Genomic DNA, 27485 nt, shown 5'->3' with positions numbered 1-27485 from the left:
GGAGTGGCACATGTCTTATATCTAATTCTTCCATTTCTAGGGATACGTCCATTCAGCCTCAACTGTGTTTTCGAGGCCCCCATTTCCCCAATAGAATGGTTCCAGATTCTCATACTTACTACCCAAGCGTGAATGGATATAGCTGGTAGATACCTGAGTATACCTTAGTCAAACCAACTGCCAGTGAGGGCTATATGTCTCTGAGGCATATATGCAAGAACAAGATTGCAATACCACGTAACTCCAAATCTTGGTAAGTCAGAACCACTGGTAAATAATAATGATAACAGTTAGCAATTGAATAGCAGGTACCACTCTCCAGGCACCATTCTAAGTATTTTAAATATTTTAACTATTGTCTGACGTGAGCAACTCTCTGAGGTAGGTATCATTATGATTCCAATTTGAAAGATGAGAAAGAAATATGGAATCGCAGAAAGATATCTTGCCCAAGGTCACATAGCTAGTAAGTGACAGTGTTAGGAATTGAACCCAAGAGGTCTGGTACCCACATTCCTGTTATTTCTCGTCACGTATAGACTTGCCTTTACTTCTAGTCTTCTTCTCCTTTCTTCAAAAATCTGGATGAGAGCAACTATATGAACCCTCGACTGAGCTGTTAGGGAAATTTTATTGCTTACACTCTGGTTTTCTTGGTTGCCTGACCCCATGACCCTGGTAATTCATGAGCATTCTTACTGGTAGTACATTTCACTCAGGGAATTCTAAATTTAGTAATAATTCATTGAAAACCAAATTGAGACATCCCAATTCAGTGTCACGTGCTTCCCCTTGTAGGCAGAATTGGATGGCTTAGGATGAAAAACATCACCTTATAAATGAATGTTTGAGCTGTGGTCTTCACATATTGCTATTGTTAGCATCTGGATTTGTCCTCTTTCATAGCCCCAGGTAAAACACCGTTCTTGCTACAATTTTAAATGGATTTTTGTATAGGATGTAGCAAACGATGAAAGAGAATCTGTCATTTCTTTCCTGTATGGAGTACAAGGTGCAGATCACATAGGCTTTTGTGATCCAAAAATTTGAATTTGGTTGTATTTGAACCTCTGCCATACCTGTTTTGGACCCTGAAAAATTAGTGGAAAGAAAAGAGGACTCTAACTTTGTTAAAACTTTAGAAGCCCCAACAAATCGTTACTAGGACTGCTGTTCTTCAACTGCAGATCTCTCCCTTTATAAATTAACTCTTAGAATATACTGGTCTTCAATAAACTCAACTTAATGAGGATATATAATCTGGCACAGACTTTGGAAGTTAACAAAGGTAAACTCTCTAAGCATTACTGATTCCTTGCAATTCCTTTGAAAAGCCTCCTTTGGGTCATCTCACACATCTTGAATCCTAACTGGAACAATGTCATATGAATGCAGATTTCAAGAAGTGCTAATATGTAGTATCTTGGAGATCTCTCTTGAAAAATATGTTACATCAGACTTTTTCCTTTCATTTTCAAAGATCTATGAGGAATGAAAAATGCTAATAATCTAAAACTTAGAGAGTTTTAAAGATCTGCAGGTGTAATTAATTGTTTAAGGTAGAATTTCTTTTACCCTGGAAAGCTTGTCCATGTTATTCATCAATCACATATACTTTCTCAATGGTATTCATGGGTGTCTCAACCGATCCTTTATTGTTGCAGTTATTTTAAATGACTTAACTTGAAATTAGTGCCCCAAGACATTTTAGTTCAGATAGAAATCCTCACTTAAAGGAAAATAAGGACTATAATAACAAGAGGACCACTAGAGTAACATATATATATAACATATATAACATATATATAGGTATGTTTTTGACATGATAATGTAGTGGCATTGAGAATGAAAACTTTGATATTACTAGTTTTAAACACCCGATCTTTGAAAATTTAGTAAACCCACTTTTCTGTGCTCACTGTATAGTCTTCTAGAATGTTGAACATTCTAATAAGTAAAAGTATAATTATGATATGTCCTATTTATATGCTCTCATATACATTTAGAGCATTAGTCCTGGGAAGGGTATCATCAGTGAATTTGTCTTTCATGTTTTAATTTTAATTTTAGGTGCCAAAACATTTTTTCTCTCTTTTGACAACATTAAGATTACTATGAATTTTGAGGAATAATAATAAAGCCAATGGAGGGAAAATCTTTTCTATGAACAGATGGCTTTTGATATATCAAGGTTTTGCCATTTATTTTAGTGCTTAAAATAAACATTATTTATAAGACCACTTACATTTTGATGTTACTTAATGAGGAATATGCATCATTGATTTGACTAGCTTAAGAGGTCATTTAGAACTTGCCCGTTAACAAGCTGTAATCTGCTGAGCACGCAATGACTTTGTTTAAAATTATCTATTCAGAGCTGATCAATGACAATAATTGTTTTATACCAATCACTTCTGAAAGTTGCTAATTACTTTGAAGGACATGAATACTAGCCCGTTTTTGGAAGTCGTAACCCACTCACCTTGAAATGATCAAAAGTCATTTTGTTATCAAAAGTCATTTTGCCTCTTGAAAGTACTTTGTTTTAAAAAAATTAAGTTTATTCACTAGTACTGGGATATCAACAGGAAACATAGGCAAAATTTAAGATGTCGTTTGTTCCTATAACAGGAAGTATGGTAGAATCTCAGCTATTTGTATCTTATATCAATTAGATATTGGTTAAACTGGGTTCCCTATAATGTAAGAAAATGGTGTCTTTTATATTAAAGAGCATTGCACACACTCTTTCTCTTTATGCAGTACATCCCTCAGATGTTTTAGTGGAAAAAGTCTGGGATTTGGAATAAGACAGAGCTGGGTTTGTATCCTGGCTCTGTCATTTACTCTTTTACTGGTATTGCTGTGACCTTAATCAAGTTATTAACCTCAGTTTCTTCATTTTTAACATGGAGATCATGCCCTCTTCACAAGGTTACCATGAAAATTAAAGCAGTTAGCCTAATACCTGGCACATTCATGGAGTTCAGTAAATTTTAGATTCTTTACTTCACTGGATGGCGGCATCTTCACCCACTCACACGCCCAGCTTCTTCCAGCTGTTTTCACTCACTCACCTCTAACAAAGGCATTGAAAGGTTGATTATTATACTTCAGTGTGGATGAGTTTTAATTTGTTATCTTAACCATCACTTAACCTATTATGAGCTTTAATACCCAGTTGTGAATACCAGGATTTGCCTTGGAAAGGAATCGTAGCATGCTTTTGGGTAGATGTTTAAGGAGTTGGTGCATTAGAAGACTGTCTGAGAGCTTAATGGTGGGCTCTGAGGGTGTGGTTAGTGCTGTTTGTTTAGTTGCTCAGTGTGGAGTGGAAAGGAACCCATGCCATTGGCCTCTGTTAGTTCCCTTCCTACTGGCACAGATTTTTCAGCCAGTTTCAGAGTTTGCCCTTTCAACTTCTTTTCTCCAAGTGGGCATCCCCACTACTCTGCCATGACCTAATCGTAAACCACCATCCTCCGTCTTTCCTTCTCAGTACTTCAGCATGCATCTTTTATGTTTTCTGACATATTTAATCTTATTTGATTTAAAATTCAGTGGTGTTTTCATGTAATAGGTAGTCCATACCTTAACAGTATTTGATATCCTAATATTTTCCCATGCTTCCTGAGTCACTTCTATTGCCGATGATGGATTTTCTATCAGTAGTTTTGTTTACAACTGTTCCTGTCTTTAATACAATTAATACTGTATATGCAATAAAAGTAAGCTGAAATTCATGTGAAGCCATCCAACCAGCTGTATGACCCAAGGCATTTATTTAAGCTCTCTAAGTGTCAATTTCCTCTTTTATCAAAGAAGGCTAATAATAATCTCTACCTCAGAATGATACTGTAATGATTAAATTAAATAAGCCAGGAAAATAGTCATTATTCACATGTATAATTTATATATATATATATATATATATATATATATATATATTACAATTGGTTATTCTTTTTCATTAGGAAAATGGTTTTTGTATCAATTCCTCCTCTTTCTTTGCCAGCCATAATACGATTTTGGTCAAATTAGAGGGAGGTAGTTTCTAAACTGAGTATAGAACTTTAGAAAAATTAATTTTTCTTTATTTAAATAATTAAGCTCTAAATTAAGATCATTTGAAAAATATTTAGAAAGACACATTCTATAACATCGTTACACTAGCTTGTTATTCTACTTAGTTTTACTTTGCAGAATTAATTTCTCTGATTTAATTTTTCTTATAATAAGAACAGTAAGATAAGTGGTTTTGCATAACTTCAATTATTTTAGTCATTCTCATACTGGGAGGTTGACTGAAACATTTCTTCAAAGTCTTCATGTTTAATATTTCAAATTGTAAAATACCTTTTAAATGGCCATATTTTAAAACAGAGAAAAATAAGGTCTCATAATTCAAGTAAAATATTTTTCCTGTTTATTCTTATAGATCCAGCATTCAAGGTTATAAAAATTTTAAACTCAACATATTTAGTTAAAAAATCATAGGCTTTTGGGATAAAACCCAACGGACTGAGGCTCATTCTCTTATTAATTACTTTTTCCTATGAAAAAATAAATTTTAAAGATGTGTGTTCCTAGCCTAGCTAACTTTGAAAAACATTGGAAGGACTTCATATCCTAAAAAAGAATTGTTCATAGTATGTGAATAATTCATAAATATATGGAAACCGCTGGAAAATTTTAGAGAATGAAGTTAAGTCTTTATGCAAGGCTAAGTTAACATTTTTTTTCAATTTTTTCTATTTCTTCTTCTTCTACTCCTTTAAAGAAGTTGAGGGTTTTTTGGTTTTCCACAAAATTAGGATCTATACATTATAATTTTTGTTTTGAGAGTTTCTAACAGAGGTTGTATTAGCAAAAATAGAGCTTAAAGAGATTGACTGATTCTTCTTATGATTACTAGGGCTTTTAAGGCATCTAGTAGCCCACTTAAGTATGTTTTCGTAGACACCAACACTCCTCTCATCTCAAAAAAAGAAAAAAAGATACTTTCAACAGAAATATTTGTTCATTGAAAATTGCAGTTCACTTTGTTCACAGTTCTATATTGCAATGGTTTAGAGAATGGGCCCACTGAGTCCTAATTTGATTCCTGAATCCATCACTAATAGCTGAATAATTACGGGAAAATTGAATAACTTCTCTTTTCAGCAGTTTTCTCATCTGTAAATATCTCATAGAAATGTTCTAATGATTAAATGCGTACATACAAACAAAACCCTTAGAATAGTGCCTCACACATAATAAGAGCTCAATAGATGTTACCTACTGTTATTATTAAAGAAGTATTAAAATGTCATGATGAAGGTACAAGACAACATTTTGTTTAAAGATTTTGATAGCACTGAATTTAAAAAGCCCATTAAAGGGAGTTCCTTAGCAGTCCAGTGGTTAGGACTCAGTGCTTTCTCTGCCATGGCCCTGGGTTCAATCCCTGGTCAGGGAACTAAGATCCTGTAAGCCACGTGGTATGGCCAAAAAAAGAGTCCATTAAAAACATTGATTTCATTGAGATGAAATACAATCTTCAAGCCTGTTGGCTATGAAAAACAAAAAATCTGTTTGGTCAGGAAGTGGAAGAGGTAGGAATTGGTAAAGCAAATTTTTGATCTTTCAATAGTTAATTTCACATTTAGTATTTGTAAAACAATGATAAATATTATAAAAAATTATAGTAACCTAGAGTATGTTTTTGTCTTTATAATATTTTATAATAAATCTATGAGTACAACCTATATTGGCAACTGTTATATTAGCGGAAAAGCCTAAGACTTTATTTGATAGGAGGCATCATCCATCATTACCTTGATTTTGAAGAATTATTAATGTTTTCACTAAAAATGTTCACTGGCATATTTCCTCTTTTTATTTAATTCAATAGATTCAGAGGCGGTGGCGAGGCTATAAGATTCGGAAATACTGCTTTAATTATTTTTATTTGAAGGAGTACCTGAAAGCTATTTCAGAGACCAATGATGCTGTTAGGTGAGTAGTATAATCACTCGTCTACTCGTCACAATTTTAGAAAGGTTACTCCATAGATGTTGATCATTATCAGACTTAGGAATACTTTCTAAAACTAAGTGATATTTTAGGCAGAAATTTATTGATAAGATAGAGATATCTGATTCGCTTTAACAATTTGAGGCTGTTGTATTTTTAAATATCTTGTACTCTTGACTGTAAATTAGATTATTCATGTGTGTAGTAGGCCTACCTTGACACTATGCAAATAGCTTAGTTTCAGTAAAATTGCCTCATTTTGAGATGGATTTATCTGTAAAAGGATTACATAGATGAAGGCTTAAGTATGACAATCCTCAGAACGTGTTCAACGGCAAGAACTTGCCTCTCAAAGAAGAAAACATTATGGAACACATTAAAATGGACTGCTTTACTGTTGGTTTTTATTTCTGTAAACACACAGAAAGATAACACCTGGATTTAGGCCTTAGGACGATGTCTTCTGTATATTTAAAGTTATTGCAGCACTATTCATTCAGCTTTACCAAAGCTCTATGTACTAAGTTTTCATATAACTTCAAAAATAGCTAGTCTTCTCCTCTTGTAATATTGCCCCATTCCAATAACATATAAGCGACATATGCTTATAATAGATTTCAATAAAAAGAAAATAGTGACGAATCATAGTTGACATTTACATAATAGTTTTACTTTCAGTTTTCACATACATTACCTCATTTTACTCTTAACGTTTTTTGAACTAGAGAGAACAATCGACATTAAGTTGTTAAGACAAAGGTGTTGTCTGAGACCCTAAAAATATATATCTATCATAAGAAATATCTAAAAACTAACTTCCCCCCTTTTAACTTTCTCGCATATGTTGTGTGTATAAAAGAGTCTGGTCTTTGGAGATTGAGTATGGGGAATTTGTAAAGTTGATTTCTTTGGAAATAACAATGAAGATTTGGGGAAACTGGAATAGGATTTAGTTAATGAGAAAAGTTGGAAAACTCAGAAACATGTGGGCCACAGGGACTGCTATTTAATTTCTTCCTAAGAAATCCAAAGTTCTGTTGATGGGCTGGCTATCTGTAAATGGCAGACTTGAGCTTGTCAGGAGGAAAGAGCTAGTGGAAGATGCAAGAGGGAGAATTTGAGCAGGACTGAGCCTAGGGTGAGGCAAGGGAGACTGTTAAGGCACAAAAGTTAAGGAGGTGCTCACTGTCAGGGTCATGCAGGTGCCGACCCTGCACTTCCCCAACCTTGAGAGTGTATCCTTAAATTTTACATTTTAGAGGCCTCACTTGCTTTATCCAAGTCCTATGCCTGAATAGGAGAAGGTTCTTAAAGAGACAAACATGTGGAAGGTGGTTTTAGAAAGGCCTGTTTCTTCTGTTCAACAGATATTTCCATTTATCCTTGTTTTGTTCCTGATTTTACTGGGAATATGTCTAGCCACTAGAGAGCCTGGTGTATCTGCCCTGACAATTTGGTTTAGCCTGGTATTCTTTATCATATTACAGACTTATTCTTTTTACTTCTACCTCTCTTAGAGGTCATATTTTTTTCAGGTGTATATTCTCCATCAGTGATTAATTTCCTAATCGTTTACCCCCTCTTTGTTCTTGTATTTATTCCTAGACTGTTTGTAGTTCCTTTGCTATTATTATCATTGTTGTTATTTTTATCTTGGAATGGGGTATTGTAAAAAGACAGTGTTGGGGAAAGGCTAGGGCTGTGCTCTGGGGGTGGTAGGAACATGGTGCATGGAACATGATGGAAGGATTGGCTAGGGATAAATCCAGCAGGGACCATAACTTACCAGGGCATTTTAGACCATATTAAAGCTTGGAGTGGACTTCCTTTTTAAGGAGAGCAGCGACATGATTACACCTGTGTTTTGGCATGTTCAATTGCATTTTTCATAATAGTTATATTTAAATAGTCTAGTACATTTAAAAAATATCTATTAGGGTATTAATTTAGCTGAAATAAAGTGTTTTCTTCTTTCTCACGGAAAAATATGCAACAGATTTTTTTTATTTTTAACATCTTTATTGCAGTATAATTGCTTTACAATGGTGTGTTAGTTTCTGCTTTATAACAAAGTGAATCAGTTATACATATCCATATGTTCCCATATCTCTTCCCTCTTGCATCTCCCCCCCTCCCACCCTCCCTATTCCACCTCTCTAGGTGGTCACAAAGCACAGAGCTGATCTCCCTGTATGCAACAGATTTGTTTGGATTGTTTCTTCACATTTCTTTATCCTATTTTCCATTGAAAATCATTGGAATCAGAACTCTCCTTTTCCTTCGTAACAAATTCCACCCAAAGCAGCTTAAAACAGTACACACTTATTATCTCATCATTTTATCTATCAGGAATCTAGGAGGGCTTTGCTCTGTGCCTGGGCCAAGGTCTCTCATGAGGTTGCCATCTGGCTCTCGGCCAGAGCTGCCGTCTCATACGGAGGCTCGACTGGGGGAAGATCCACTTCTAAGCTCACTCACATAGGCCTCAATTCCTCCGGCCATTGGCCACTGGCATACCTCAGTTTCTTGCCACGTGGACCTCTCCATAGGACAGCTTATAACGTGGAAATTGGCTTCCCTCAGAGCAACTGAACCAGAGAACAGGAGAATACATCCAAGATGGAAGCCACATCCTTTTGGTAACCTAATATCAGAAGTGACATCTTATCACTTTGGCTGTACTCTATTCATTTAAAGCAAGAGACTAGGTTCATCCCACACTCAAAGGGGAGGATCACACAAGGGGATGACTTCTGGAGTGGGGATTGTTGGAGGCCACCTTAGAGGATACTTTCCATGTACAGTGACTTGCATATAGTATTTGTTCAATAAGCATGTTGATTTTCAGCATTTGCCTAGGACAAAAGTTACTTTACATTAACTTAAGACAATTTTTTTTTAACATCTTTATTGGAGTATAATTGCTTTACAATGGTGTGTTCGTTTCTGCTTTATAACAAAGTGAATCACCTACAGATATACATATATCCCCATATCTCCTCCCTCTTGCGTCTCCCTCCCACCCTCCCTATCCCACCCCTCTAGGTGGTCACAAGGCACCAAGCTGATCTCCCTGTGCTATGCGGCTGCTTCCCACTAGCTATCTATTTTACATTTGGTAGTATTTATAAGCCCATGCCACTCTCTCACTTCGTCCCAGCTTACCCTTCCCCCTCCCCATGTCCTCAAAAAAAAAAAAAAAAAAAAATGGTTCTGAAGAACCTAGGGGCAGGACAGGCATAAAGACGCAGATGTAGAGAAAGGCAATATTTTTATGTGATGTCTTTTCAAGATTATGTTTCAAACTTTAATATTGTGTCAAAGCAATTATGATGTATCCTAATTACTTATACCAAGAAGCATTAAAATGTATAGTTTCTGGATTTCAAAGAACATATGAAAGATCTAGTGCATTCCTCTGTCTTTGGACAGGATAAAATCATTTACAGAAAATAAATTAGTAAAATATACTTTATATCAGAATACGTTTTGCACTTGAATTGTGTTGCACAATTCAAGGCCAGACAACACTGGGCTTAACTTTAGCTTATCTGCTCTTTCATTAATAGAAATAGTTTATCTATTCTATAGTTAATAGTAAAAAACTATATATATATATATATATACACACAAGAATATATTCTTTAACCAAGAGTGGACTTATCACAAAGATAAATGGAATTGATTAATTTAAGGCTGAGTTTGCATTTGGTAGACAAGTTTCTTTGTAATATCTATCTTGATATGCAAAAATTGCCCCAGGTTATGAATGAGAAAATTATATAATGAAATTAAAAATTAGCTACAGAGTTACAGATTAGTAGCATTAATAAAGCATATTAGCTTGAAGTGTAGAAACCTGACTCTTTTTTGGACAGAAATTCAAGCTAAAAGTAATATATTCCCCCAAGTTTAATGCTTCAGTGTAGTTGTTGGTTGCTAATAGTGCATAACAGTAGGTCTGTTTTGAGTGTACATTTGTCATTCATCAAAGCAAATTAGTTTTTCAGCATGTTGATTTTGTGTAGCCCTGGTTTGGCTAGAAAGACTTTTATGGGTATAATTCTTTACCTATCTTTACGTACATCAGCAAAGTTTTTTTAAAAGATATACTTGTTTATTTTGTTTTTTCTGTAACAGCTTTATTGAGATGTAATTCGCATACCATATAGTTTATCCATTTAAAATGTACAATTCTGTGGAGGTTAGCATTGATATATTCACAAAGTTGTACAACCATCACCACAATCAATTTAAAACATTTTCATCATCATAAAAAGAAATCCTATACCCTTTCCAGTCACTCCCCAACCCCTACCATTCTTCCCATTCCTGCCCAGTCCTAGGCAACCCCTCATCTACTTTCTGTCTCTGTAGATTTGCCTATTCTGGACGTTGCACGTAAATTGAATCTTATAATATGTGGTCTTTTGTGACTGATTTCTTTCCCTTAGCCCTATGTTTTCAAGGTTCATCCATTTTGTAGCATACATTAGTACTATATTCCTTTTTCCTACCAATTAATATTCCATTTTATGGATAAGCCACATGTTATTTATCCATTTACCAGTTGATGAACATTTGAGTTGTTTCTGCTTTTTGACTATTATGAATGATGGTGCTATGAACACTCATGGACAAGTTTTTGTGTGGCCATATGTTTTTATTTCTCTTGGTTACATCATGAAAGCTTTAAGCTGACAAATTCAAAAATGAGTGGTCAAGAACACTAACTTTGGACTCAGATCAACGTGGATTAAAATCATGGTTCTGCTACTCTCTAGTTTTGTAACCTTGAACTAGTTACTTAATCTTACAGAAATTAGGGTTCTTCATCTGTACACTTTGGAGCAGCAATATTTACTTGGCAGAATTTTTGTGAGGCATGCAGTATAGGAAACATTGAGCATATAATTGACAGTCTTCAAATAGCAGCTATTATTATCAAGGACAAGATAGAAAAAAAGGGAGCCAATATTTGTAAATATATACTTCCCTATGATATTACAGAATTAACATTCAGTTTTATATGAGGCTATTTTTAATTCAAAGTAAGCAAACATATAAAATTTCATGAATTAGGTTGTATATATATATGTTTTTAGTTGATAGAAACATTAATTGCCAAGTACAATATAAGTCGTCAGTATTTTGTGACATTAAACCATGTCTAAAAACAGTCTTTCAGAGAGCTCGAAGGAAAAGCAAAGAATAGAACATAGTACAAAGTTGGGAAAGAGACAATCAATGAAAACACAAACTTAGAGTTTTCTTTTGTAATTTAGAATTCTTTTACCATTTTATGGTAAAGAAGAATATATATCAACATAACACATGCATATTGTTAAATATATTACCTATTAACAAATGTTTTATATTAGATAAAACAATCACCTTACCACATTATTTTACCCAGTCCCTAATGGTTACCACTTTCTTCTCTTAGCTATTTCTTCTTCTTCTTTTATTTTTTTATAAATTTATTTATTTATTTATTTGTGGCTGCGTTGGGCCTTCGTTTCTGTGTGTGGGCTTTCTCTAGTTGCGGTGAGCAGGGGCTACTCTTCGTTGTGGTGCACAGGCTTCTCATTGCGGTGACTTATTGTCTTGTTGTGGAGCATGGGCTCTAGGCGCGTGGGCTTCAGTAGTTGCGGCACGTGGGCTCAGTAGTTGTGGCTCACGGGCTGTAGAGTGCAGGCTCAGTAGTTGTGGTGCACGGGCTTAGTTGCTTTGCAGCATGTGCGATTTTCCCGGACCAGGGCTCGAACCCGTGTCCTCTGCATTGGCAGGCAGATTCTTAACCACTGCACCACCAGGGAAGTCCTGCTATTTCTTCTTGTACTCACTGAATGTTTCTAAACTATATGCTGATCTGATATTGCCTGATTTTACACCTCAGATCTTTTAAATTAGTTGTATGTAATATGGTAGAGGAGGATTTAACTCTCTTATACTTCTCACCTCCACTTGTATCTCTTTTTAGATGAATCTATATCAGTATTTACATTTTTGTGATTATGGAAGTAGGGTTCCTTACAAAAGTAATTAATGTAGGATGAGTATATTTACTTTATTCCTGTTTTGGTTAATTTCTATCTTCCTTATTTTTTCTTGTCTTATATGCAAATTATATATGCCATTAATTATTTTCCAGTTATTCTATCTTAGTAGGAAATCCAATTAAGCCCCCCTTTCCTCTGGAGCATGCCCTCTTTGGCCTCCCCTTCGTCCTGCTCCAAACAGACTGCATTTTCTCTAGACACAATAAAGATTTCTTCTCGAGAAGACATTTCTTAACTTCCTTTCTCCTGGGCTGGACTCACTATTCTGTGGATCTGTGTTACCTTTTCACGATTTATTTCCTTGTTTTTCCTGGAGCAACTACTATAATAATGATCATGGAAGGCAATTTTTGGAGTCTTTGCTTGTTTTAAATATGTCTTATTCTATCCTGAAATTTGATTAGTAGCTTGGCTGCATATAAGATTCTAGGTTGCAAATTATTTTTCCTTAGAATTTTGAAGGAGTTGCTCCCTTATTTTTAACATTCAAAATTGCTAAATACTCACTATTCTGTTTCTCCTCTCTTTGAAAGTGATCTATTTTTTTTCCTTTTTCAATGTGTGTTAGTTCAAGTTCACCAAGAAACAGATGCTAAGATGGAATTAGATGTGCAAGAAGTTTATTGGGGGAAAGAAGCAAGATGAGGTGGGGAAAACCTTCAGTCTGTAGCACAAGTCTGACACCTATGAAGAGAGAGAAGGAAGAAAAATTGGGGAGAGACTGGGATTGCAGCATGTTTTCAAGAAAGGCTGATGGCTTGTCCTCAAGCCAAAGTTACCCTCTGGAGGAGTCTGCTGTCTTGCCAGAATGATCCCGCCTTAGTACCCCATCATTCTCAGCCATTGGCTGGAAGTGACCTGGAGAAGGTGTGGCCTTGGTATGAACATGTTGGAGGATCCAGTGGTCCATTTGTAGGTCATTAAAGGATGTTTTGTATTTTTTTCCTGGAGTTTCTGAAATTTCTCAATTTTATGACTTCTATGACTTTTATTTGCTTCCATTGTTCGGAGCATCAGTGGATACTTTAGTTCTCCAGTATTTTCTTATATTATTTCTGTGATAATTTCCTTGTTTCTATTTTCTTTTATTCTTTTTTCTTTCATTGGCTGGATGATGGACCTCCAGAAGTTACGTGGGGAGTCTCTTATACTTTTCTGCCCCTTTCTTTACCCTGGGCCTTTATCCTCCCATTCTACTTTAGTGAGAGACTTCCTTCCTACCCTTCTACTGAAATTTTTATTTTAGCAATAATTTTTAACTTTCATGAAATATTTCTACTGTTATGATCATTTCTTTTTTGTAGCCTTCTGTTCTTATTAATAAAATATCTCATATTTCTCTAAAATACTGGAGCAGAAAGGGTCTTGGCAGGAAGCAGAATCCACCTCAGGATTTATTCCTCAAATAAAGAGAGTTAAATGAAAGGGTAATTGCAGAGATGTGCACAGGGTTAAGGGCTCAGCAAGAGAGGTTTTGGCATCCAGAGACCAGCAACAGTGCGATGTTGCTACTACCAGCGTAGAAGAGTTAAGGGGAAGGAATAACATTAACGGCTACAGTGAGAGCCAAGGAGAAGTGAGAGCCCCCGACCCCTGGCCATGACCTATACTTGTAGAGGAATTCAGTTATTGCCAGAGGTGTGGGCATCAAAGAAGAGAGAGGAATGAGGAAGAAATACCCCCAACTTCTTCCTCCTGAATGCTAGTGTTCTGTTAGACTAAACCCATCTGTAAAACAATTTGTAGGGCTTAGTCCCAGTGCAAGTGTGTAGAATGGATTGGAGGTGTGGCAAATGAAAAATAATCAGCACTGATAATAATTCAAGTTCAGAGGATAACTTTTATTTAGTCTCTGTGATACTGATTTCCTCCAGGGTGGTTTTTTTTTTTGTTTTTTTTTTCAATTGGTTATTATCACCTTCCCTTTTAAGTTGGAGCCTTTCCTCACGAACCTGGTGATCTTCATTCAGCTGTTTACACATGCACATGAGGAACTGAAGTGCCAGTTTGGGTGTGTACGTACATAAGCAGATTTTGTTGATTGGCAGGCTTCAGTTGCTTTTAAAGTGATTGGACAAAGGAGCTGACCCCTTTCACTGGGGGAATGCCCAAATGCCAGTATGTGGAAGTCTTTCTTATAGGCTATTTAGTTTCTCCAAAGAAGAAATTTCTGATACTCTGTTGAGGGAGAAGATGCTGTAGCTGCATTTGGGTGAATGGTGAAAGAAGGGACTTGTGCTTCACACCTACAAATTTCCACTCTGAGTCCTATTCCTTTTCTCTCAGTTCCTTCAGAGAACGCACCTTTGATCCCTCACCTAAGTAATCAGAACTTGGATGCCACCATTCTCTGCACGTATGTGTTAAAGAAACACACAAAAGTGTGTGGCCATTGTAGCTGTGTAGCCCAAGGTTAAACTGCTAAATTGTGGCAGAACTGAGATGGGATTCTAGATGTTATGACCTCATAAATGGTGCTCTTTCCAGTATATTATACTATTTTAATTCATTTCAAAATGAATGAAATGGTAGAAAGATCATAGGAAATAAATTTTTTCAGTTGGACTATGTTTGATGCATAGTGTTAAATTCTGGATGTCACTATTTATGATGAATATTGACTCAAAAATCTGCATCCAACAGAAAACGACCAGGAATTTAAGGGACTTAGAAATCATAAAGAGTTGGAATTCCGAGACTGGAAAACAGCAGCCTAAATGAAGGCATGATTTCAGTCTTCAAATTTTAAAGAACTGTCATGCACTACATTTATAAAAAGGGAAAAAATTAAGGCAAATGGGTAGATTTGCGTTCAACATGAAAAATATATTTCCAATAATTCAGTACTACTCAGTGATAGGCTGACTTGTGAGCTACAAAATATTCCAACAGAAGGATTCATCTGAAGTGTCAGGTAGACCTTTGTGTAGAAAGAATTTCTGCATTTGATGACAAACTAGGAGATTCCCAATTCTCTTTAAATCTGAGATCATTTGCTTCATATGGTAATAAATATATTTAAAGGAAAACAAATCTGTATATTTATTTGCCACAAAACTCAAAGCACTTTGAATTCCATAAAGGTACTAGGAAAATTTAAAGAAGACTAATCTTATAAGGAATAAGGAATATTCCATATTCCTTATACATATTCCATAAGTATATGGTATTAAAGTATCATTTACCATGACCAAGACAGATATGATAATACGTGTAAATATTTTGTATATACACATTATAATTATGTATTTAAAACTCTAAAGTTAAAAGTGCTCTGAATTTAACTATTATGAAATTTTAAAAAAATATTCGTAATACTAAAAGATATTTTTGAAATACCTTGTATATACTCCTGATGCATAAAGGTTGTTTTATATTCCCATAGTTAGAAAAGGTTATCTCAGAGTGGCAACACCCCCAAAAATCACTAGTATTGGAGGATGACTAATGTATTTATCATTAATATGACCATTATTACAATTTTAATATTATATTTAAGAGGCCTTGTATTCATCGACATGCTTACCAAAATGCCAAATTGGAGACGTCAAAGTCTGTTAACTGCATTTTCAGCTCTTTCTGATCTGGATAGGGCTGATGAAGCAACACATTTATGAGAACAACCTCCAGGCCTTCTAAGAGCCCTAGGCAGCTCTCCCATATTGGCATGAACTGGGCTGCATGCTTGGTCTCCTTGGTTATTCTGGAATCCATATACCCATGTGCTTAACTGAGCATATTAAACTCTGGCTTTCTGTCCTTTGTCCTTTGCTATTATTTTTGTGTGAACAACTTCCAGTTCAACTATGAGAAATTCTCTTAGGTCTTAAAATTTACAGTTCCTCTCTCAATATTTCCTGTTAAAGTGTCAGTGTTTATTCCCAGTGACGGTAGTCGCCATCCAGAACTAACAGCCTGCTGTTTCAAAATATTTATTTCAATATTTGTGTTAAATGCTGTCTTTGTAATCTGCTAATTTGCATTTGTTTTCAAGGATAAAGCCAAAAAACAAAACCTTGAGTCATTTTTATAAATATGCATCTAGTTTTTAGGAAACTGAATTCAAAAGATTTGAGCATAGTCTCTCATTCTTATAATGGTTATCTGGGAGACTCAATATGGCCACCCTTATTGTCTTTAAGTAATCTTGCTCTGGCAGGAAATCGTGCAGAGTCAACAAATGCATCAGGCTAATGACAAAACTGAAGAACATTGAGATTGCTTAACATTCTGCATCAGGGAAACACAGCACTAGATTTCTACTTCCTTGGAGTTGAAGACTTTTTAATACATAAAGCTTGCTAGGCAGCAGATTTCCAATTGTGCTTTAATTAACAAAGAAATAGAAACATGAAGGAAATCAGCATGTCCTTTCAGACTGGTAGCATGTGCAGCCCTGCAAAAGCAAAGCTGGAGCTACTAGAGTGAAAAAATCAGTAAGCAGTGTTGGTATTTGCCCCCCTTTTGCTATCACATATGGATTCTCCAGAACTTTCATCAACTTTATTTTAAAGTCAGAATTAATATTAAGTGGGAAAATACTAATGGAAACACTAAGAATCTGGAGTATTATCTCCTCCATCAATATTCAACACATGCTTGATAATAATAGCTTCCTCTTTAGACACATGTACAGCGTAGACAAAAATCATAACTGAGTAGTTGCTTATATGGTGCAAACATAAACAAAAGAAATACTTTATACAGATTTATCAAAGATTTCTGGCTGTACGTATATCATATCTATGTGTTTTTAGTAAATAACAATAAGAGAAAGATTAGTATGTAGTAATCAGAAAAGTAATAATTAATTAAAAAGCTAAAATTTTATATGGACAAATTTAGACATTGTAAACAATGACCAGCTCAGTAAATAGACTGCAATCACAGTAAATCATGTTTACTAAGCACCTATTGTGTATGTGAGGTTTTATATGTTATCTATCACACAGATCCCCTTTGGGGATATATGTTATTGTATTTTAAACATGAAAAACTAAAATCAGGGTTTCAGTAACTTGGGTAAGTTCACACACCTAAGTAGTGGTGGATCTGGAGATTTGAACTCAGTCTTCTTTTTTTTAAATCAAAATGCACTGCCTCTTTGTACTTTTGAATTATTGCAAGTTGTATCAGTTATATATCAACTGTGACATATAGCATAATGAGGCTCACTTAAAATGCATTCTGAACTTCTTATAAATCGCCTTCTTTGCTGTTGGGCCTAGAAAACTAAACACTCACTTTATTAGACTTCCTTGCAGTGGAGGTACCATGTGACTTGGTCAGGGCCAATGAAGTAAAGTATTAAAAGTAACCACTTAAAATGGGAATTTGACTATTGGAGGCCATTTGATGTCAGATTAGAAACCGTTATTATGTAGTATAAAAGATTTTTTCAGATCCCATCTACTCTACCATGTGATACGAATCATTAGCAATCGAGTCTTTGACATTAATTGAAATAGTAGGTACATTTCAGAACTTTGGTGTACGCGCCCTCTCTTTGCCTCTTTGAGCAAATTCCTATGAAAAAAATAGGTGAACTTGGACTAATAGTAGCCAACCTACAAGCAGAGATGGAAGGTAATACTGCTTTGCTAAGGGAAGTGCTCTCTGTGTACAGTCTATATTTGATGAGAATTTTATAATTTGGAAACTTGCGGTATTGAAAAACCCAATTGCTTCTGTACCTCAAACTGAAGTGTTTATAAGCAGTGGCTATGAGGTTTAGGACCTTAGGTGGAGACAAACCCAGGCCTTGGCAAATGTGAGCCCAAGACAAAGATCAGATTGGAGATGTTATCTTGTCTGATAATGGCTAATTCAGACCAACCATCCTCATGATGACATCTAAGCATCAAAGAACTATCAACATGGTAAATAATTTACTGGCCAAAATATAGTAGAAGATGAGAACTCAGAGATGTAAGTCTACACTCAAAGCTGCTCTTGCCTTAAAGGCATCTGCCTATTTGAAAGAACATCTACCTGACTGCAAAAGAACTGTGCTTTTGGCAGTCTTGCAGGACCAGGAGGAAACCAAATTCTAAGTCAGAGCCACCAAGAGTAGGAATTCTGCTTAACTTCCCCCATTCTTTCATCCAGAATCCCCAAAAGCTATAACCCTAAAATAAGTAAGTAACAATGGAAATAAACTAGCAAGATTTGAAGTCAAACAGCCATTTATCTGAGTGATTCAGGGAACCTCAAGTCTTGCACTTGAACTTAGGAGCTCCTAGACTAATAGTGTCCCAGGAACCTGACAGAAGCATATGAAGAGCCTCTCAGAGAGAAGATGCCATAATTCTAGGCCTAAAATTATTCTTACAAATCATTTTTCAAACGCAACGTCATGCACAGTGAAAGTACCAGGGATTTAGGAAAGCAAGACACCATGAGTGAGATGAGAAGCAGCAAAACAACAAAGAAAAAGATAGTGGAAACAGAATCACAAAGCCTTAATATATCAGAATTACCAGGACCAGACTATAAACCAGCCAAACTAAATGTTTAAAGGATAAAATCCAAGCTAGAAAAATTTGGCAGTTTAGCAAACTGCCATCTTCCCACACAAATGTATTGTTTTGGCTGACTGGACGCACTGGGTGTTGAAAGACTGAGTAGCAGAGCGTAGAAGCTGTTATCTAAGACCGTATGTCCCTAGGCTTGAAAACTATGTCTAGATAAGATCCTTGATTGTGGTTACTTGCTCATGGAACTGACCAGAAGTGAAACACCCAAACCCCTACTATACTGACAAGGGTATTTGTTGTGAAAGAAATCCCAGCCTGGCCAGCTGCAGCGTAGCTACCCTCAGGCAATCATAAGGCTCCTGAATTTGCACAGAAAGATCATCCCGTCCAAGGCGCATCTCATATGTGGTCGTGGAAGATGACGGGCCAGGAATACTCTTTGTCTGTCTCCCCAAGAAACCACCTCGAACAGGAGCTGTGTAGCATATTTGATATTCGCTTATGGACCAGCAACTGCTGTTTCTTTCCCATTTTTTTCCCTAATGGGGAGTTTCTATTGTGTTTATTTCATTCCTCCTCCACCACTGAGTGCTGGCTGTGTTGTAAGTAGATAATTTTAATATGAAGACTTATTAACTAATAAAAGATGAGTAACTTTAACAGAGGTAAAATAGCACTCTAAAGAATATGGAAATAGTAAATATCGAGAAAGATTACCACCTCTAGGGCTAAAGAAGAGTACTGAAAGGAGGAAAGTTTTTGTTTTTTGGTTTTTTGTGTGTCTGCACCACGTGGCTTGCGGGATCTTAATTCCCGGACCAGGGATCGAACCTTCACCCCCCGCAGTGGAAGCACAGAGTCTTAACCACTGGACTGTCAGGGAAGTCCCCGAAGGAAAGTTTTTGGAAGAGCCTCTCCGCACCCGTTAATGATGAGACTCAGACCTCATTGGCGAGGATGTGGCAGCAGCCTACTGGATTGTGGGGTTTTCTGAGATGTCACGGACCAGAGCTGTTTTGCAGCCAGGGTGCCAGCCCAGATGAGCAGGAAGCTGCCCACCGGGGTGCTGGTGGACAGGGACAGATAACTTACCTGTTGGGGTGACAGCAAAGCTCACTAGAGGTTGGCAACCACTGGATCCCCTGCATATAGCTGACAGTCATGCCGTGGAAACAATGAAGCAGGTGTATTGGAACCAGGAAGAGAAACTCCTGCCTCTGCTTTTCCTTGAAATAGCCCTCCAGTACCCTCTATTTTCAGACTAATGCTGTGCTAGCCAGCAAAGGGAAAATGTTTATGGGTCCAGAGCCAATTTTACAAAACAAGCAAAGAATTGTAGACTTCAAGCTGAGAGGCAAAAAATCGATAACTGACAAATGTTGACTTTGCAATGAGGTGGCCTGTGGAAAATTCCATAGATTTGATCAGTCCAACATTTGCACTCCAACACTGGCAACTTAACTTCTGTTATTGTTTAGGCTTTTCTAAACTTCTTTCAGCTAAGAGTGGAAAGATGACTTAGTTCTGGGTGATGAGATATGCTAGTTCTCCTTCTATATTTTTTCCCTTTTCCCTGGAATATGCACAAAATGACTGAGGCTGCAACACCCATCTTACCAGTGATAGGAAAAGGCTACTATGATCACACGTCAACATAATTAAATGTATATATATTCATATATAGCTTTAAAATGTGTATATTATAAAAGAACACTCTTGGTGATAGTCACTGAGTCTACGTAAGAGTATAAGTGTTACTAAAAAGACATTTATATCTAGGTTTACAAAATTCATTTATATAAACGAATATGCTTTGAATTGTGAGTTTACCCACTGTTTATTTTACATGGAATCACACTCAGATGTATCATGATGTATAACAACTTTTTATTCCTGTAACTTTAATATTCTCTATGAATTCTTTGACTCCATTCCATCCTTCCAGCATTTGGATGGCAGAGGGCAAGAAACTAAATATTAGTCCAATTTGGCCCAATAGAGTAATTTAAAGAATCTTTTAATATGTCAGTTTTTCATAATTCCTTGAGTTCCCCCTTGTCTTTTCCAACATGTTTTTTGGATGTATAAAGGGTTTGCGTTACCTTGTGGCTCTAGGGGTTAAGACGGAGCCCTGACTTATATTTAGGTAAAAAAAGTGGCTGGTGTCTGCAGCTCTGTGGTTATCAGTCTTGTCACTAGGAGTTCTGCTGACATCTGCAGCTAAAACCCGCCAGTTGATGTAACCAGTTGCAGCTTGATTTAGGTCTGGTGGTTTTGCTTAGCTGACCAGACCCTGCATCATCTCTTTCTGTCTCTGTCAATCTCTCTGAGATCTTCCATATGCTTCAAATGATAACTTGGCCAAGGCTAGATACCCTGCAGACTCTGATTCAAGGTCATCTGTATTTTTGCCATTGTGGTCCTCGTGACTTGACCCCTACCTCTCAACGTAGATCTTGCTTGTCCCTAAAATGATATGCATGAACTTCCTGGTCCTCGTATACAATATAGGAGCCAAGAAAGACTTACCAGTGCTAAGCAAACCCTTCCTACCTGACCACACTATTTGATCCTCTTTGCTGGCCTGGAGCCATCCCATATTGTCTTGGGCTGCCTTGCACAAGCGGGATCCTCCCAGGAGCCCAAACAGGAGGTAGGAAAACACTACTTGTTTCTTGGCATCCCTCTCAATCTACCAAACCTTCCTCTCTGCCTCCAAGACTTTGGCCTGGAGTTCAGTGGTCAGGGCATAGGTCACTACATTCTGACCTCTCTCCTACAGGCCCTTCTTCCTTCCACAGTCCCCTGGGGTTGGAAGGGACAGACCTGCCACTCTCCCTTCTTCTAGCCTTCCCCGCAGCTCATTTTTTCCTCATTCTAAGGTGGGACCTGCTCTCCCGGTGGGCTGGGTTATCCTCTAATCAGATTAAACATCCCTCTTCATGAAGGAAACAAGAGAGGGGGACGTATTCTGTCACTACAAGTAACATCTATGTCAATAGGTATAAATTTGTGTCAAAATGTCCAATGCCTATTGTGTGTGTGTATGTATATGATATTTATACCATAATTTCTTTAGGAAAATCTTTTCCTTATTGATGGACATTTACTAGAACATTCCTCTGCTTATTTCTTTTTGCATTTGTACTGTTATCTTTTTTCTGCATAGTTCTATAAGGCTTTTACATAAAAGTTTAAACATTTTATAGTTCAATGCATATAAGCTAATTCGCCATTAAAAAAATGTCAACTTATACTTCTACCAACAACGCACAGGAGTTTCTGTTTCCTTTGCCAATACTGGATTTTGACTTTTATCACTGCCAATTTAATAAAGTGAGCAATTCCATCTAAATTTTATCTAATTTTATTTTTATTTTTAGGAATTTGAATATCTTATATTGGCCATTTGTATTCTTTAATGACTTGCCTAGTTCAATTTGCCTATTTCATTTTATTATAATTATTATTCATATGGATTTGTAAAAAAATCCTTGTATATGCTAGGGAAACAAACCCTTTGGCATCAGTGATGCAGTTATCTGCCCTTGTTTGCTCTTGTCTTTCCAACATATTTATGGAGATTTTGAAATATGCTGACCTTTCCATTTTTTCTGGTTACATTTTTCAGTAACTTCTGTTTTGATTTCTTCTTTGCATGACTTTAAAAATAGTCGTCCATATTTCTTTTGATATTTTAGGGTTTCTTTTGTAACTTTTAATATTGAAACCATCTGGAATCTATTTGATATAAGCAGTAAATTTGAAATCCAGCTTAAGATTTTTTAAAATGGCTAACAAGTTATTCCAATAGCATTTATTCAATAATTCACTTATCTCTCCCTGTTAAGTGCCATCTTACCACATATTAAGAGTCTTCACATGTACTTGGGCCTATTTCTTGACTATTGATGCCATCTGATTTCTCTCTCTCTTTGTAATCCTGTATAGTATTTATTGCATGGCTTAAGTAGCTCTAAATTACTTTTATTTTTCAGCTGTGGCTCTTTTTGCTTAATTTTTATCCAACTAAATAGTGAGTCATTTTGGCATGTTTCAAAAAATAGCAAATTGGGATTTTAAATGGGTTTAAATTAAATTTGTAAATAGTATAGGGAAAAATGATATTTTGATAATTTGAGTTTTCCTGCCAAACAATGAGGCATATATCTTCATTTGTGTGGATTTTTTAAAAATGTCCATTAATAAAATTTTGTTTTTCAGGGTCTACCTATTTCTTGCTAATTTTACTTCTAAGAATTTCATATTTTTCTATTTTATTTGCTAATAGTATATTTTCTTTCATTTTCTAAGTATTTCTTTTTTACATATAGGAAAGCAATATCTTTTGGCAGAGTAATTTTATACCTTACTAAAATTTCTAATTGGATCTCAAATTCTTGTACTTTTTTTTAGTACTTAAGCTAGACATCGATGGTTTGTTTTCTCGTTCATTCATTCAATTATCTAACGAGGGGTGGAGAGTGAGCTGGAGCCGTGGGCAGCTGTGCTCTTGCCGCTGTCCTCCCAAGTCTGATGACCTCCTGTCACTGTGGAAATTGATTTCATGAAGCATGATCAGTGTGAAGCTCCACATCTTATGGGCTGTCTTTTCTTTCTCCAGTTCACTTTATGCAGCGGCTCTCAGGCTACTTTTCCCTGATCTCCTCCAGCCCAGGTTTGCCATCAAGTCTCAACTCAGTCAGCAGTTCTGATCGATGGAAAGAGGAATTGCTTGGCCTCAAGTTCTCTCCCTCAGGTCTGCATGCCAGTCAGTCCCTGTCTTTGTCCGTCTTGGTGAGGGTACCTAACTGGGTTCTTCAACCTTGTTCACATGTTGATATTTCCCACATACTACACTGACTTTGTGATTGAGGAAAATACCCTGAACTTGTACTTTACATTTAATTGACTATGACAGATATTCTCCATTTATTCAATTCCTAGTTATTCTCTTGAGTTTATGATGGGGGTTGTGACTGTTCCTTGTTTTTTTTCATATATTTTTGTTTATGTTTGTTCATTTGGCTGATCTAAGAAAGGCAAAAGAGCGTACATTTACTGTTTTCCTACAAAGCCACACATACTTACTTTAACAAGCACTCAATATTAGCTTTTATTGTTATGCTTTCTTTGAGTGTCATTTCTTTACTTTTTTCAGTCTTACTCTTTCTTCAAGGTGTGGAAACTAAATTGTTTTGCACGTATAGATGCATTTATAAAACCTTTGTTTTTATTATTCGTATATATGGTTCTTTCTTAATTAAAGCAGTTTTATTTTAACCCTCGATACTAGTATTCTCGCATTAAGATGCGAAAGTTTTATCTTTGTAATAATGACCATTTTTCTATTTCCTGTTGCAGTTCTTGACATAGAGTGTTCATTAAAAAAATGTCTGTATGAATGCATATATATTTCAAAGATGGGGTCATATATTCTTCCTCAGTACATAAAAATTTGTTAACATATACTATAAATCTGGAGGAGCCACATTAGACTTTCAATAGTGGCAAAGTCTGATTCTCTTAAAATATGTAATGCTTCTTTTATATATTGTTTCATGTTTTACAATAAATATATAATTAAGCAAACATTTACAATAATATTCTGATATTATCTGAAATACCAGTTCACACATTTTACATTCTCAGAGGCTGTATGATGCAGATGAAAGAGCAAGTGTAGAGTCTTAACAGACCTCAGCATGAACCTCCCATTGAAAACACTAGGGATTAATCTTTCAATCAAATAGAGCTATTGCCACTCAAGCACATTATAAATTGCTAACATATATTGAGCACTTATGGTATACCAAGTGCTGTGCTAAACCCTTGATTCTCATTATCTCCTTCCATTTTCACAACAAACCTGTGAGGTAGATATTATCACCTATTCTACACTTCAGCTAGAAATATTTTAGTTTTGCTTCATTATGTCTAGGACTTCCCTCTAAGTATTATTTTTCATAAGATTCTTAATTAGGATGGACATATCCGTATAGATATTTGCTAAAGAATGAATAGTTACCTTAAAGTAAGGGTAAGCATAGAATATAGACACTGAACTATCTAATAATTAATTATTTGGTAAAATTAAATAAAACCCATTCAGAGCAAAGCAATATTAAGAGTAATTTCCATACTGTATTACTTTTCTTTAATAAAACCCACCGATTTCCTTTTTGAAAGATATTTTATTTTAATCTAGTCAATAGAACTATTTATCTTTATTAAACAAATTATTTTCAGTTAACGGAAAGAGTGGTAGATTTTCCGTTGTTGATACATGAAAGAGATTTGACCCATAAAAAGTGGCTGTTTCGTAGATTCATTTGCTGGGTAAACTGTCAGGTAGCCTCCATAAATGGGCTGTCGTGTTATTTCATTTATTTTTATTATTTGAACTCAAATTAACTCCACAGTTTCACAATTTATCTCTCATGAATCTGAGCAGTTAAGTAGGACAGAAGAAAAGGTGCAGTTCCATTCAGCTCTAACGTATCATTGGCTGTCAGGTAAGCCTTGTTATACTGTCCATCCTCATTTAACTATCCCACAAGATCTCTTAATGAAGTTAAGCCCCAAGTTCACTCCAATAATTCTGTGGCAAGAGTTTGTGCAATGTAACAATTCATCACTTGTCAGGAAGGCACTTTTAGTTTATACATTTAATAAGGGCATCCTCTAGCTTGGTTAATTAGAAGTGAACAGTTTGCATATTTACTAAATGCAGAGTGTCATTGCCACCACGGCCTATTGCCTACATGAATTATTTCTCTATCTGCAATAAACAGCTGGGTGATTATTACTGCCATAATCAGATAAATTCCCTCTGTAAGGCTTTTCTTACATGGCAGTTCTTTGAACTCATCCAAAGCTGAACAAAATTTATGAACTCCAGCAGCGAGGCCACTTTTTCATACTAGGGTGTCCCTGTTCCCTGTTTCAAGGACATAAGTGGGGCACCATAGATATTGTGTAAATAAGGAGAATAAATATGATTACCTGAAGATAATGTTTCAATAAACCACATTTTAAAAATATAATGTTCCGATCTCAGCCAACTAAATGATAGCAGTTTGGCTTTATCGAATTGTATCTAGGTGACAGGCTCTTTTCGTAGGGGCTAGCCTAAGACAGAAAGAAGATAACATTTTGGTTTTCAAGGACCAAATTAGTCTGTAATGTTAACTGTCCGCATGACTTTCTTTCTGTAGAATCACTTTATATATGAAGAGACAATAATTATAACAATTAATTTAGTAGAATTTAGATAATAACATACTAGAGTGTCTAACTTAAAGTACAGCATCTAATCTTTCTTTTAAAAACCGTCTATTATTTATCCATCATTAGTAATTAATGACATAATCCATATAATCACTTTAAAATAGGGAATGATATCAACTATTTGATCACAGGCTTTTTACGTTATTTTTATTTTTACCAAGAATGCACTACCTTTAACAATTTGCTATTTCAAAACATTTTTAAAGCCAAGTATATAAAAAGGAAAAAAACCCTTCATTCCTGAGATAGAATTAATAGAAGGAAAAAGCTTATTACATCGGGTATAATTTTGTTATATATGTATCTGTATATATATATTTAATGTTTTTCAAATTTAACTCTTTATACTATGAATTCAAGAAGTTTACAAAAGACATTTATGAGTAAAAGAAACAAGGATCATGGTAAAGGAAAATACAGAATGATAACTCTGATGGTGTGCTTGATCAGGGGATGTGATTAGTTAAGCATGTCCCATTGTCAAAATGGAGAAAACATTACTGCATATGCAAGAAACAGCTTTTCTAGAAATTTCTGGAAATTTCACATATGAATCCTCAATAGGAGACATAGTAATGTAGTGAACAATGACTTCTGTAACTTTTTTTGTTTGTTTAAACAGAAAAAAGCTCTCTGAATTTCAAGTCTCTCTTTTTTGTGGTGATATTTGGGGGGGAAAAAGAGCCAGAACGTAGCAATAAACTGTTACTCGTTTGAAAGCAAGGGACTAAAATATGTTGGTTTGTGGACTTAGCCTCGTGGTTGTCCAACCTGGAGGAACGGATGGATGAGAAGTTCTTATTTCTCACTTATCCTGGCTGATCCTCTGATAGGAGGTGGATGGGAGAGAGTTGTTTTTTGTGGTTTTTTTCCCTGTTTAATTCTGTGTTAAGGATTGGTAATGCAGTTTTTAATATTGCTGATTGAGAGTAAATTTATATAGTGGAAATCAGATTTGGGTACCTGATATCTTAATAATACACATTTACAGTCATGCTTGAAGTTACGTTTTAAGTTACTGTGAAAGTGTACTGAGAAGATGTAACTAGTGCTAAAAAATTATTTAAAGTACCATCCAACCAGCTATTTGCCCTTCACCTTATTTGACCTCTTTGAAGCACATGACAGTGTTGATTACTTTCTTCTCTACTCTCTCTTGTAACTTAGATTCTCTGAAGGCACTCTCTCCTGGCTTCCTTTCTACTTTTCTGCTTGCTTCCTCTCCATTTCTTTTGTGTACTCGCCTTTATTTGCCTGATCTTGAATATTAGTATTCTCTCTTTGATGCACTTGCCTTTTCATTCTTTATCCTCCGGACAGTCTCCTCCACTTCAGTGACTTCTGTTACCACTTATGTTTTGATGATTTATAAATCTGAATGTTCTCCAGCCAAGAATGTTCTGATTATTATAAACATTTATTCAAATGCCTCCTAACACTGCCACTTGGACATCCACATACACCTCAAATTAAGCATCTTTATATGTGAACTAATAATTTTTTCCCCAAATCTCTTCTTCTTATGGTGAATTGGACCATTTTTCATTTCAGTGCCCAAGCCAGAAACATGCGATTCATACTAAAGATGCTTTTCTCCATTCTTTTGATGACCAAGCTCTATCACTTCTTTTCCTAGCCCTCT

At 35.7% G+C, this 27485-nt stretch overlaps 1 protein-coding gene across 4 annotated transcripts in view; it reads left to right on the top strand.

The window, feature by feature from the left end:
• Positions 1–27485, top strand: part of SPATA17 (spermatogenesis associated 17) — a 268975-nt gene that overhangs the window by 45869 nt on the left and 195621 nt on the right. For all 4 annotated transcript variants that reach the window (XR_009499172.1, XR_009499173.1, XM_059905716.1 and 1 more), the window contains one exon: positions 5894–5997. Coding sequence is in view for 2 of the 4 variants with exons in the window: in XM_059905716.1 (XP_059761699.1) it covers positions 5894–5997 (104 nt within the window). In the remaining 2 variants the exon portion in view is untranslated. The remainder of the gene's footprint in view (positions 1–5893; positions 5998–27485) is intronic.

The sequence above is a fragment of the Balaenoptera ricei genome, chromosome 1 (assembly GCF_028023285.1).
Source record: "Balaenoptera ricei isolate mBalRic1 chromosome 1, mBalRic1.hap2, whole genome shotgun sequence".
NCBI lineage: Eukaryota > Metazoa > Chordata > Mammalia > Artiodactyla > Balaenopteridae > Balaenoptera > Balaenoptera ricei.
Note: the sequence above shows the minus strand (reverse complement) of the source record. Positions and strands in the feature narration are given on the sequence as shown.